The sequence below is a fragment of the Lactuca serriola genome, chromosome 8, assembly GCF_051521515.1.
Source record: "Lactuca serriola cultivar US96UC23 chromosome 8, Lser_US96UC23_V15, whole genome shotgun sequence".
NCBI lineage: Eukaryota > Viridiplantae > Streptophyta > Magnoliopsida > Asterales > Asteraceae > Lactuca > Lactuca serriola.
This window is the reverse complement of record NC_136415.1, coordinates 116,053,326-116,066,660: the sequence shown is the minus strand read 5'-3', so window position 1 is coordinate 116,066,660 and position 13,335 is coordinate 116,053,326. Positions and strand designations below refer to the sequence as shown.

At 35.6% G+C, this 13,335-nt stretch overlaps 1 protein-coding gene across 2 annotated transcripts; it reads right to left on the bottom strand.

The window, feature by feature from the left end:
- Positions 1–3,579: 3,579 nt before the first annotated feature.
- LOC145068430 (L-ascorbate peroxidase, cytosolic) lies at positions 3,580–5,981 on the bottom strand. Of its 2 annotated transcripts, none has more exons than XM_079015391.1 (8): positions 5,849–5,981; positions 5,122–5,251; positions 4,662–4,836; positions 4,508–4,573; positions 4,200–4,414; positions 4,013–4,115; positions 3,854–3,912; positions 3,580–3,766 (listed from the first exon to the last, which is right to left on the bottom strand). In XM_079015391.1, the coding sequence occupies exons 2-8, from the start codon at positions 5,238–5,240 to the stop codon at positions 3,751–3,753; spliced, it is 753 nt and encodes a 250-aa protein (XP_078871517.1). In that variant the 5' UTR covers positions 5,241–5,251; positions 5,849–5,981; the 3' UTR covers positions 3,580–3,750. The 2 variants fall into 2 exon arrangements, with proteins under 2 accessions (XP_078871517.1, XP_078871518.1); XM_079015392.1 differs by having other exon boundaries at positions 5,122–5,256; positions 5,849–5,963.
- Positions 5,982–13,335: the final 7,354 nt, after the last annotated feature.

Here is a 13,335-nt window from a genome sequence, read left to right as displayed (position 1 = left end):
CCTGATGCATGTCTAGGATGAAAATCACTTTATGTAGGAAGGTTTATAGCAATGAAAACTATTAAAATGAAGGCAACTATGTGATGTGAAAGCGAGAACAAAATCGATTAGAATAAATATGTTAAGGTTGGGTTTTTGATTTTTTGGAAAGAAGATTCGAATAACACTATCGATAAAAGATGTCGAACACAATAAGAAAATTGGAAAAATAAGAAAAACCAAAAATATAAAGATTTGGTGGAAAGAAGACTCTAATAACACTTTTAATATGAAAGAGTATGTATGGCGCCATATCGGGTATAACCAAATGTTGCATACTCCATTCTCGATCAAAGTAATGCATAACTCACAAAAACCCTAGTTTTTCCCTCAAACGCTAATGATGGTGTGTTGACATATACAAGCATAAATAGGGCATATCGATGTCGAACGTTCTTATGGTAAGAGATGTTTTTTTCTATGTTCTTCAACATTGAAAACGATTACTGAAACAATATCTCTTTTTATTTTGAAGATGGTACTCAAACAATTTTTAATCTACAATACAAGTTGTACTGTAGAGGGGAGTTTACATAATTTCCTATGAGAAAATACATCAAGGGTAAGCAAAAATATACAAACTTGGTCGACATTAACTTATTATTAATCCACGACATTGATGAAATGATGGAGGAATTAGGGTGTGTTGAAGAAGGCAAGCTTATGTATTCTCACGTTAAACAACTATTTGTGGATATAGATTTTGGGTTTCTTGTTGTGGGATGTGATCAAGATGTAAACCAATTGAGGTCATACATTGCCAAACATAAGCTAATAGAAGTTTATACAAAGGTTTAACATACCACAATGCATACACATTACATGTACCCTAACCCATCAAAAATTAAGATATAAGAAATAATTGAACCCGCTTCTTGTTCTAGAAGACTGTTTCTAAAATGGACTGATACAACCACAAGGGATAGTGTTCCTAAACTCCCCATGTTTATGTAAATTAAGCTAGTATATATCAAAGTCTTGTTTCATTGATTGAACGAATTGGTGACCACAGTCTTGTTTCTTTAACGAAACTTATTGTAGAACTCCTAGTAGTTATGTTTTTGAACCAAGTATGGAACCCCCTAGTGAACCTATTTTTGAACCTATTATAGGACCTCTTATGTTGTGAAACCCCTTAGTTGTGGGACAAGGAGTTTAAGGATTATATATGGACATGTGCAACATTAACCATTATCCTTCAATTCAACAATTCCATAGGTGAACTAAAACAATTGAACAAGGATAGATATGGGTAGCATAAAGCCATTCCACCCAAGCATTGGTCCATGCCTCACTTCACATGTTAGTCATAGATAACATTAAAAAAAATACTTAATTTTTAAGTTCATATGCATATGATAAATCGTAAGTATTTAGAAAGAGTACAATGTGAGGCATCATTAAACAACATATGAGACTCATTGAATTTCACGCTTGTAAAGGGCCTTGATAAAACAATTATCACTTGCTTGGAGTTATTCGGGAGTATTTAATGAAAAAACTTGTCATTGTCTAAAAGAGAATTGAAAAAACTTGTGGCTCATTAGCTCCTACATCCACCTTTAGAAAAGATCAAAACTGAAGCGGTAGAGTATAAGGTTGTGTTTTGTGGCGATGGAAAGTAATGGGTAACATGCCAAGCTATGGACCAATGTGTGGTTGACATGGGACAACAAACATGTGCATGTAGCAAATAAGATGTCATCGGCATGCCTTTCAAGCATACTATTACATCTATATGGGACGTGATGCTGAAAAATAGGAATGTTTGGATGCCTAAAACATGAGTTCACCACGGTTAAAGACATGTAAGGAGATGCATGCCTTTAAATTAGATCAACTAATAGGGATGAGCATGTGGGAAAAAAGACCTTACCCAACCATGTTATTGCCACCAAAGCATCATGTGCCTATTGGTAGCCTAAAAAAGAAAACGAAAAATAGTTGCTACAGAGGATGATGGTGATAGTGTGTCTATAAGGTCCAAATCATTTACATGCTCAAAGTGTGGAAATATTGAGCATAACTAAAGGATCTGTAAAGGGCAATCAGTAGTTGGATCCTAGGCTAGGAGTAGTGGTGTGGGTAGAAGGGAAAAAAATGCAATGGTTTAATGTTTGTGGTAATAGTTAAGTAATATGTGCTACTAGTTTCAGTATGTTGATGGTTATTTTGAACAATGTTGAATGGTTTTTAAGTAAAAATGGTATGGATGAATAGTTTATTTGGTTATGAATGCGTTTTTGTGTTATTGACAAATACTAGTATGAATGAATGGTACATTTGATATGTCTTTGAATGAATGTTACAATCGTATAACCAACGGTGTTTTGCGAAATTGACAACCACCATCACAACTTATTAAATATCCAACATAATTGACAAAAGTAACAATACAATATGACAATTGGTAATTTAACAACCACCGTTGTTTCATTAAATATCCAAAAGATGATATACAAGAATGACACAATCAAAATCCAAATAAATGGAAAAAGATGACCCATGTAGCTTTACTCTAAAGTTATTTAGAGCTATTGGTGATTTATTAAGTGTGTTGGTTTGAAATTTTCTATTTGTGTCATATTTTGTTTTTCTAACGATGATGTACTTTTTTTGTATGAAAGGAAGTTAGGAATGGATTATTAACATAACTTTATGTGTTAAATAGATTAACCGATTTACGAATCGTGAAAATATGTAGCTTACTGAACATATTTGACTGACTTTATAAATGATTTGGGAATGGTAGTTGATGGGTCATGGGACCACTCGTATCGATTTACAACTGTTCCAAAACATCAGTGTTTGTTTAGGTAGACTAGAAGCGGTCCACTGATTTTATATTCTTTTTTGGAAGAAGATATGATGAAAATACACCATTCATATAATTCTTCACTGCCGATTCAAGTATTCACTACAAACCGAATGGTTATCAAAGTTTGTTACGTTGTGATGAAATTTATGCAGATATTATTATTTTTTGCCAATTATACAAATTTAAAAAGTCGTTATTCATGATTAAAAATCAAGACAGATTTATTTTATAATAATATCGCCCATACATTATAGAAAAAAAGGTCGGAGCTAGTGGCGAATTATTTAAGTGTAAAGGTGTCCATGATGGATGTGATGGAACATAGACTATGATAGGTGATATGGAATTATTATATGTCAAAAAAGTAAAAACAAGCCGCCGGTAGTTGGACGTTTTTTTGTCTCATCCCGTAGAAATAAATCAAAACGGGTCGGATTATAGTCGTATATGTTTTCATCATTTTTTTAATGATCACCAAAAATTCAAAGTCATTTAAAATTATTGGCATTGAAATTATGATTCAGACAACAATAAGTCAAGTCTTTTAAATTTTTTGGTATTGAAATAATGATTCAAAAAATATCGAGTGCACATTTTAGGCACAAAGTTGCTTATTATTTTTATACGTTGAGTTGTAATATTATTAACTTTCAAACTCGACCTTTTAAGCATTCATCACCAGACCAAAGTGTTTTCAAGCAAAAAAAAAACAGGATGACATCTTTCCAATAAAGCTGCACCAAAATACCACTTCCTTCACAAATGTGTTTTTTTAAGTTTTAACCTTCAAGTTCATTTCCCCCCTCATAACAAGACCATAAAATAAAAACTTAAAAATTCAAAATAAAGATGATGCAGCACCCATCAGGTCACCCCTCTCCTTTGACACCAGATTAAGCATCGGCAAATCTGAAATCCATATAATATAAATTGTAAATTTCAATTTCCCAACACAAATAAGTCGTAAAAAAAAAAGATTAAAATTCAAAACTTTACCCCAACTCAGAGAGTTTCATGTGGGACACTGCATAATCAGCAAAGAATGCATCCTCATCCTGTTTCATAAAATATAACAAAACAGTCAAATAAGCATATCCAATTTTACACAACAGCAGTAGATAAAGATGGAAGTGATTTAAGAGGAAATGTACTCACAGCAGCATATTTCTCAACAAGAGGTCGGAATACAGGGTCATCAAGAAGAGCCTTGTCAGTAGGCAGCTTCAAAAGCCCTTCTTTCTCACCAGCAAGAAGTTCTCTGTTATATGAAACATTATATTCAGTAATTATAATAAATAAAACCAACAGCAAAAACACTAAAAACGACTAAAATCTCTCTCACGTGAAGTAGCTGTTGTCAAAGATAAGAGGATTTGGGGTCCATGGTCCTTCAAATCCAGATCTTTCCTTGTGTGCAGCTCCAAGAGTATGACCACCAGAAAGAGTCACAATGTCAATGTCTTCAAGACCCATGGTTTCAACAAATACTTGCCTCAAATGGTCGTTACCCTTGGTTGCATCAGGAAGACGACCTTCAACTGGGGGCTCTTCTTTGTCCTGAAAACATATATATGAATACAGTTAACCACTTGACTAAAGTAAACAAATAGATGTTCATTAGTTAGCATATGTGGGTGAAAAAGAGCTAACCTCTCTTCCTGGATGGAAGGGAACATCAGGGCCTCCGGTAACTTCAACAGCAACAACACCAGCCAACTAAATCACGAGATTATGACTATTTCAGGCAAAGAAAAATTACTTGAGACAAAAGGGAAATGACTATACGAACAGAAGGAATGCTTACCTGATAGAAATCACCATATGAGATGATGGGGAACTGTTCCTTGATAGGCTCGAGTAGTCTGACAGCGATGTCAAGACCGTTGTTGGCAGCATGGCCTAGCTCGACTTTGTTCTTCATGGTACCAAAAGGACCTCCGGTTTTTGTCTTCACATCATAGGTACCAGCAGAGTGCCATCTGTAACACAAAACATCAGTGTCCATGTACAGATCGCAGTACTAGTTACAGAACTGAGCTACGTTTAGGATGAAAAACCATCGCAACTGGTAAATATGAACTAAATACTCTTAGAAGGTTTTCTAGATGATCATCGCAGACATGCAAGCGAGTTCTAAACGAATAACAAAATGACAAATGTTTTCTAATTAGAATCATCGGAAAACTAGTGTCTACAAGAAAATCAGCACAACAGATGCATAAAAATGATTCTGATTAATATACAAATAGGAAAGCAGATCTTACGCAAGACGGAGCATCAAAGGAGCACATTTCTTGTCAGCAATAAATCCTCTGAGCTTCCTCCTGGCCTTTTCAACAGCCTTCTGGTACTCATCGCTAACAGTTGGATAGCACTTCCCCATGGAATCGAAACCTGAGCTAGCGTTCAATAAAAAAAGTATGAGTATCAGATTGGATGAATTAGGTGTATTCCGCAACACACACTCAAAAGCAAACAAACACGACTCAACATCAATCTTCGCATCGGATCATCCGATAAACGAAAACTATACACCTAAATGCTCATCATCATATAAAACTAACGATGATCGGGTCTAAAAACAACACTTCCACTTATTCAATTATCATGAACAAAAAATCACTTCGATCGCCGACGCAGATTTCACAATTCGACAACGATCAAGCTAAACCAAACAAACTTGCACTCACTCACAGCAAAGTGGAACTGAATCTGTGAAAATCCTAAGTCAGAGCATGTAAAACACTAGCTCAAGCAGTACACATTCGCCGATCACACAACTAATTACTTACACTAGAAACGCAAACAAAATCAGATGTATAAATGCTGCGTACCAAATCCAAAATCAATAACACAATGTAGAGTTTAATGAACAGTAAAAATCTCATAAACAGACGATCGAAGATCATAATCACGATTCAAACAGGACTAACAAACCTAACAAGCTTTCTGTTTAACTAAAAACTTAGATCCGTGAGCAAAATTACTAACCTTTTGAAAATCGGACGATAAGATAATCAAGTATGAGCGACGAGAAACCCTAGGATGACCGGACGAGTGTTATATGAGTGGGCACGAGGGAGCCACAAGCACTGCCATTTTATAGGGGATGCTTGAAGGAAAATAGAAGTTTCGAGCATCTTTTTTCGTGGCCGTTGGATCTGTGTAATCTGTGGTCAAGCAGTAATCGACGGACGGATTTATTTAGATGGGGTTTGGTGGAAATTGTGGAAATGAAATCATATTTTGGTGTGGAAAGTAACGTACTTTTCATTTACTATGAGGCTTATACGAAATGACTAAAATATCCTTGTGTGTTCGTGAATCGTGATCGTAGGGCGTCGTGCAGTGCACTAAAACACCGTGCGGCCGCATGCATGTCAATATTATTAAAAAAAGAATTTACATAAAATAATCATATATTTATTCTTGCGGACGGTCATGTGATTTAAAAACTATTGTCATATGATTTTTATTCGTAAGATAGACAAAATAATGTTTTTGGTATATCAAATCATTTTGGAACTTTAATGGAGGCTAATATTATCACAGACCATAGCTTCAAAATACAATTTACCTGAATAATCGTTGTGTGAACGATACTATTTTAAACGAGTCGTAACAAATGTTGACTAATATCACGAATTCACGAATCACGATCCATGCCAATGTTATTGATAAATAAAAGTAATAAAAACTATTAAAGTATAAAAATAATGATATTTATTTACTAAATAGTTCGTATTAATAATTTGTACTTTAAGACGTTGTATTATATTAACCATATAAAACAAAAAATTATTATATACGAGTTAGTTCATTTTATTTACAATTATTGTTAGATATATCAAGTTAGTATTATTTAAAAGAGTTACAACTTGGACAAAATAATTATAGTTTGAGTAGGGATAGAAAAGATTAAAAGGTAGATATTATTAAATTTTTTTGAAAGAAATAAAGATATATCATGCCTTTTTTACAATCGACATGTGAAATTCATCATTTCATCTATTAATAATCATTTAACATAAATAATCATTAATCGTTAATCGTTAATAAATTTCTAACGAGGTAAGATAACAAGCTTATTGTTTGTATATTAACTATCATGATCATGATCTAGAATTTCACTTAAAGTTATATAAATATACTATGTATATTCTTATTTAAACAGGGGATCATGGCATGGGTTATGTCATGTGCTTTTCCCAATGTCACAAAAGGGTATATATGTCATTTTACAGTTCAACGTCGGGGTTCTATAGTGTGAACGCATTGCAAAGTGAAAAGATCCGTTCGTAAAATGATGGTAAGTAACACCATAAAAAATGTCACAGACCAATAAGAACGGATCAGCAACCTGTCTGTGAGGCTAAGAAAATGACCATACTCGTGAGATTAGAGAACTTTTCATGCTTTTTGTGGACCAAGACATTTAAAACCAATTTTTGTAAAACATGTAAACAAACAAGGATTACAGGCCGGGACGACGACCCAAACCGGTTTAAATCAAGGTATATATTTGGTCAAAAACGGGGCGCCAAACCGTCCGGCTTCTCCTTGGTCTACGAAGGAGAGCATCCGAATCAAAAAAATTGTATAATAATTTTACTATTTTATACGTCGGCATTAAAATCCTACTATATAGTTAATCCTATTTATTATATAGTTAAAACAAATATGAAGTGTTAATTAACAAGACCAACCAAAAGGCTTCTAGCCAGTGATACCGGGTGTTGCCCTCCCTCTTAGAAGTTGAGGGTTTAAGTCTCATTGAAGACATAGATGATATTAGGAGTAGTGTAGATTGTCGTTCTAAAAAAAAATTAATAAGAACAAATCTTATGAAAATCATTGTACTTTAAAAAAATATAGAGAGAGAGAGAGAGAGAAAATAAATAGACTAACCACTTTTGTATTGGTTTTTATAAAAAATAACCAATCATCTTATCCGAAATTGGGTCGTCCTGACAACCATTTCAAACTGTGAATCTGGCCTGGCCCATTCAACACATTTCAGAATTCCCATTACAGCTCAATCCAACGTGTTCTGGAGCACAAACTACAAAAACTTTATTCCGGAATATCTACACATTTCGGACTAAATAATCAAAGAAGCCATGGCACACGATTCCGATGATTTGAAAGTTTTACGTGTAAGTTCTTGACTCTTTTTCGTTGTTTAATTTTATCCGAAACACGAAGAACAGTCTCGGAACACGAAGAACACATTCTGGACATTTGGACTATTGTTCTAGACTATTGTAGACTATTGTTGATGTGTTGGGGCAAACTTTAGTTTAGATAATATCTTAGGCTATTATACATTGAAATTTGGTATTTAGGAACACACAAAAGCAATTCCGAACATGTCCAAATGTCCAGAATGTGAAGAACCATTTTGAAACACCAAGAACATGTTCGGAATGTGCAAAACAATTATCGTTTAAACTTCTGAATTACCTTAAAATTAATTTGTTTGGTTTTATTTACAGCATGACAAGATTTTTGATGCATTAGTTACACTATCTTGCAAACCAGCTATTGATGTAGATATTCTTGCGAAACTCATGGACAGACCGTCACACGAGACTATGTTCTAAAATACTTGTTTTGTAGGTAGTTCGATATCCATGTGGGGTAGAAGATGATCCTTACTTCTACATTACATGTTTTGCATAGAAGTTGTGACAGACATTCGAAGCGAAGTAGAGGAAATAGCTTTTGAGATCGATAGGTACGAGCTGAATTTCGGGAAGAGAGAATTATGTATTGTCACCGACTTCCAGTTTGGTGAATATTTTGGTGCCTCTGATTCCGTCCAGGCCTTCCAATCCCATATATTTCGTATGGTTAATAAGAATGACTCCGTCAAATTAAAAAAATATCATTGATGTGTTTGATGGAGCGTTTAATGAGTTATCGAATGAGAATGTGGTCCGAGTATGTATTCTATATCTGTTAGAGAAGAGTTTCAATGGGCGGTTGTCTCGTCAATCTATGAAAGATGAGACTTTGGATTTGGTATCCAACCTTGATGAATTCAACGGGTATCGTGTCACAAAATTATAATTATCATTGCTAATGTTTTTTACAAAATTAAGTGTGCATTTTTTATGTCGTAAGTATCTGTGGGGGGAGGGACAATTTGGGATCGATTGTACGGGTGACAATGGGTTTGATTGGGTCATAAACAATTTGACCTATTTAATTAAACGGGTTGAAAATCTCTACCCAACCCAACATGTTTAAGTAAATGGGTTGGAAATTTCCAACCCAACCCGACATTTTTAGTAAATTGGTTGAAATCGGGTTGACATGTTTATTGTTTTTCCAACCCAACCTATTTACTAAAAATGTTAAACCCAGGTTGACGTGTTGAAATTTTCACAAAAAAAACCCTTATAAATCAAATATTCCATCAAATAAAAATACATACAATTTAAAAGTTATAATAATTGTTTAAGTTTGAAAATTATACAAAAATAAATTTATAGGCTCGTAACACTAACACAAATAAGGGTTTAGAACCATGAAAAAAATTATAAATATTTAATTTCTAAATTCTAGACAAATCAACTATCACTTTACCAACTCGAATTCCAGTAACGGTTACTGACCCATGGTTTTTGATAAATAAAAAATAATCAAAATATAATAATGAACTAAATAATAATACCAAATAAATATAAATTAAAAATATTAAACGGGTTGGCGGGTTGTAAATGGGTTAGGAATTTCAACCCTAACTAAACTTATTGGGTTAACCCATTTAATTAAATGAGTTCAAAATCCCAACTCAACCTGTTATTTATTGGGTTGGGTTTAGGTTGGATTGGCGGGTTTGGGTTGGATTGCCACCCTTAATCGATTGTACTCTCAGTTATGCACTGTATTCAATAAGGTTTAGAACCATATATACATCATGTTGAATCAAAATATACACAACCTCAAAAACGGCGCACACCTTATGTAACGTCCCAAAAATACACGATAAATTTTTTCGTTTTTAACTTAAAATAATTCATTGTTTTCAAACAAAAACTGAATCAATTCAAGTGTCAGATACAAATATTCTCAAGATTAGGGTAACATAAAATTTCCGAAAACATATCATCGAAGGATGTGTACGATCACACATCTGCCTTGCCACGGTCATCTGAAGTACCTGAAACAATAAACTGAAATTGTAAGTCAAAGCTTAGTGAGTTCTCCAAAGTACCACCACACAATATAACATATACAACATTGCATGTTGGGTCCAATCAATCATTGGACTGGAAAACCCCCGACTCAATCAGTCATCGGATTGGAATGCCAATATACGACAGGTCCGCTCATTCATCGGACTGGAATGCCAATATACGATGGGTCTGCTAAGTCATTGGACTGGAATACCCTCGGGTCCACTCGGTTGTCGAAATGGAATACCCTCGGTCTATTGCTCACGCACATAGCAGTAAAGCCTCAACCCAAAACCAAAACATATTGGCATATACATAACATATAACTATAACCAATTAACAGGAAAACAAGTAGATCTACAGATCACTACCGCATAGCAATATCATATATATAGCAGGACTCAATTCTAACATTTTAATATAACATAGCAGTAAAGCCTCAACCCAAAACTAAAACATATCGGCATATACATAACATATATCATATAACCAGTTAATAGGAAAACAAGTAGATCTACGGATCACTACCGCATAGCAATATCATATATACCAGGACTCAATTCTAACATTTTAATATAACATAGCAACATCCTCTAACCAGGATACATGATTCATTGGGCCAATGTTTTGACATGTGCTCAGGCCGTCGGGTCTTCCTTGTTGGTTCTGGGTCGGAGGTCTGGAGGTGGTGCCGTCAACAGGTTTTTGGGTAGATACCTAAGCATACATCACAACAAAGTCGTTACACTTACCCCAAGGACTGTTTCCTGGGAGCAAGCTCCGACGATCAAGTTAGACCGGTAGTAAAGAAGAGACGGTTCTTCCTATCCGGAGAGAACCACCTTGGTGTTGTGGAGGGTATGTTTTGCCATGGCAGTTGGTTAGAGGCTAAGAGACTAAGGGGAAGTCCCCACAGTTTAGATCTAGGTTTTTTAAGATGCCCCCTCCCCCTCTCAAGGAGGAGGACTTATTCTATTTATAGGGGACAATTAGTTCAAGGGAGAATTAGGTCAGAACTTTGGCCAGCCCAACTTGGGGCCATCTATCAATAAAGTTGTACCAAGCCTCCTAAGGTTACCATGCAAGCGTTCGGAGGCCGCCAGACGCGGGCGCTAGACAAGGGCTGGCAGGTGAGCGCCAGGAGAGTGGCAAGCACGGCTGGCACACCAAGTCTTGACGTCTGGACCATGTAAATGGACCATACGTTAAAATGTCCCCCCCCCAGTCCGATGTGATTAGTGAGCGGCCAATGACATTGGACTGGATATAGTCAAAGCAATAATGCATTAAAGAGATAAAAGGAACGATCAAACCTTTACCACAATAGACATGGTGTTGCGTAATGGGCTTATGCAGCACTAGCTGGATTGATACTCCTTTCTCCTCCTGAGTTTGATTTGATCGATGCAATGCAATGTAGTTGTTGTTGATAATGTGATGCAATACAAGGTTGCTAATGACGTTATGCAAAGCAAGGATGCTACTAATGCTATGTAGAGTCGAGATGCTATATGATAATGGTGTCGATAATATGTTAGGCCAAGGTAGTTATGAAGCACGAACTCACCATACAGTTTCTGAAATTGTTATTTGGCGTAGTTGTTGTATCAAGCTTCGAAGTTCGTAAAGCAACTATGACGTACTCAATCCATGATTCCTGCCTCCTAGTCACGCCTGAAAATTGTCCATAAAAACACCGCTGAGGAAAATGTGCATGCTTCGGTGATGGGGGACGAGGTCTGCGGCTAGCGCCGGGTAGCTGGTTATATTTCTATGCCCATGGGGAAACTTTGGGTGACTGGTCAACAATGCACATTTCGCGAGTCCCCTGTAAATGCTTTTCAGACCGAGCTTTGTTATGTGACTGTGATGTGTGAGGTTCCTTAGAGATTTCTCAGACTTAACTTTGGATGTCTAGGCCGACAGCACTTGTGCTTTGCTTAATCTGTGAGTTTCTCACAACTTTGTCTTGAAAACGTGTACTTAGTAATTAAGAGCGGATTCTCAGGCTTGATGGTATGGCTCTGACCGTCGCACATTAGAGCAGTTATCCAAAGAGAAGACACGATCAAATTATAATTTGGTTCAAATTTTCGGTCATGATTGCTTCAAAACGCTTCGTGGAGTAGAAGTAGTAGTGTACTGCTCCCCCATTCCTTTTTTTTTCTTCAAAAACTGAGTGGGTTGGGCTGTAGCACTTATTCTGAAAGCGTATCTTGTTTAGCATGGTCGTGGCGCGTGAACGCTTTGGGCGAGGTTGATTTTTTTCTTGCAGAGTTAGTGGGTTGTTTGTTGTCTTAAACTTTCTTGCTTTGGTCCTGGACGGTTTTTGACATCCCCAATTTCACGGCCAGAAAAGACCAATTTGTTTATGCTTGTTTTTAAAATCAGAGTAATCTTTTAAAGAAAACAGTTGTGAAATTTGTTCCCAAAACAAAATATGATAATAATTTATCAAAGCATTTCTTTAGAGAAATGTATTTCCATTAAATAACAAAATCTCGGGATGTCATGTTTCGATACAGACCAAAAGCATAAACAGCAAAAATAGACCTTACAACAGTCATTTATAACTACTGATTTATAATCCAAAATCTCTCGTTAAGTCCACCAACTTATACTCTTGTGCCATTACTTGTAATGCAAAGAAAACTGAGTGGGTCAGGCTTGGGAGCCTGGTGAGCATATAGGGTTTTCGATCCACGATAATATAATTATTATATTCAACCATTAAACAATCAACCTAATTACCCATCACCACTATCTTCTTTATTTCTTAGGATTTTACTCTAAGAATTCAACTACCCGCCATTCATTCATTCCTAAGGATTGACCTAAGGAATTGACATAAAATCTATTGCTACATAAGGCACATCTACCAACATCATCCTTTAAGCGTCTCTGCCAGGATTACGTCATACACTATGAGGCGCGAGTGCCAGGTTTATGACATTCTCTTTTAGGCGCATCTGCTGACATTATCCTATAAGCGCATCTGCTAGGATTATCCTATAAGCGCATCTGCTAGTATTATGACATTCTCTATTTGGTGCATCTACCAATATTATTCTCAAGCGCATCTACTAGTATTATGACATTCTCTATTTGGTGCATCTACCAATATTATTCTTTAAGCATCTTACATACCTCGTCATTTACCTCATCATTTTATCACATACCAACTATCTTATCTACCCATGTTCTACCCAACATATTAGTAGATATAAAATACATATACGGTTTAACTCATTTAAAAACCATATAAAACATCCATTCCACACTCATTTCAAATAA

Coding starts and splice junctions, on each gene's coding strand:
- LOC145068430 (XM_079015391.1), bottom strand. CDS start 5,240: ATGGGGAAGTGCTATCCAACTGTTAGCGATGAGTACCAGAAGGCTGTT. Junction 4,837..5,121: donor CCTTTGATGCTCCGTCTTGC/GTAAGATCTGCT, acceptor TTTGTGTTACAG/ATGGCACTCTGCTGGTACCT. Junction 4,116..4,199: donor TTTGACAACAGCTACTTCAC/GTGAGAGAGATT, acceptor TTCATATAACAG/AGAACTTCTTGCTGGTGAGA.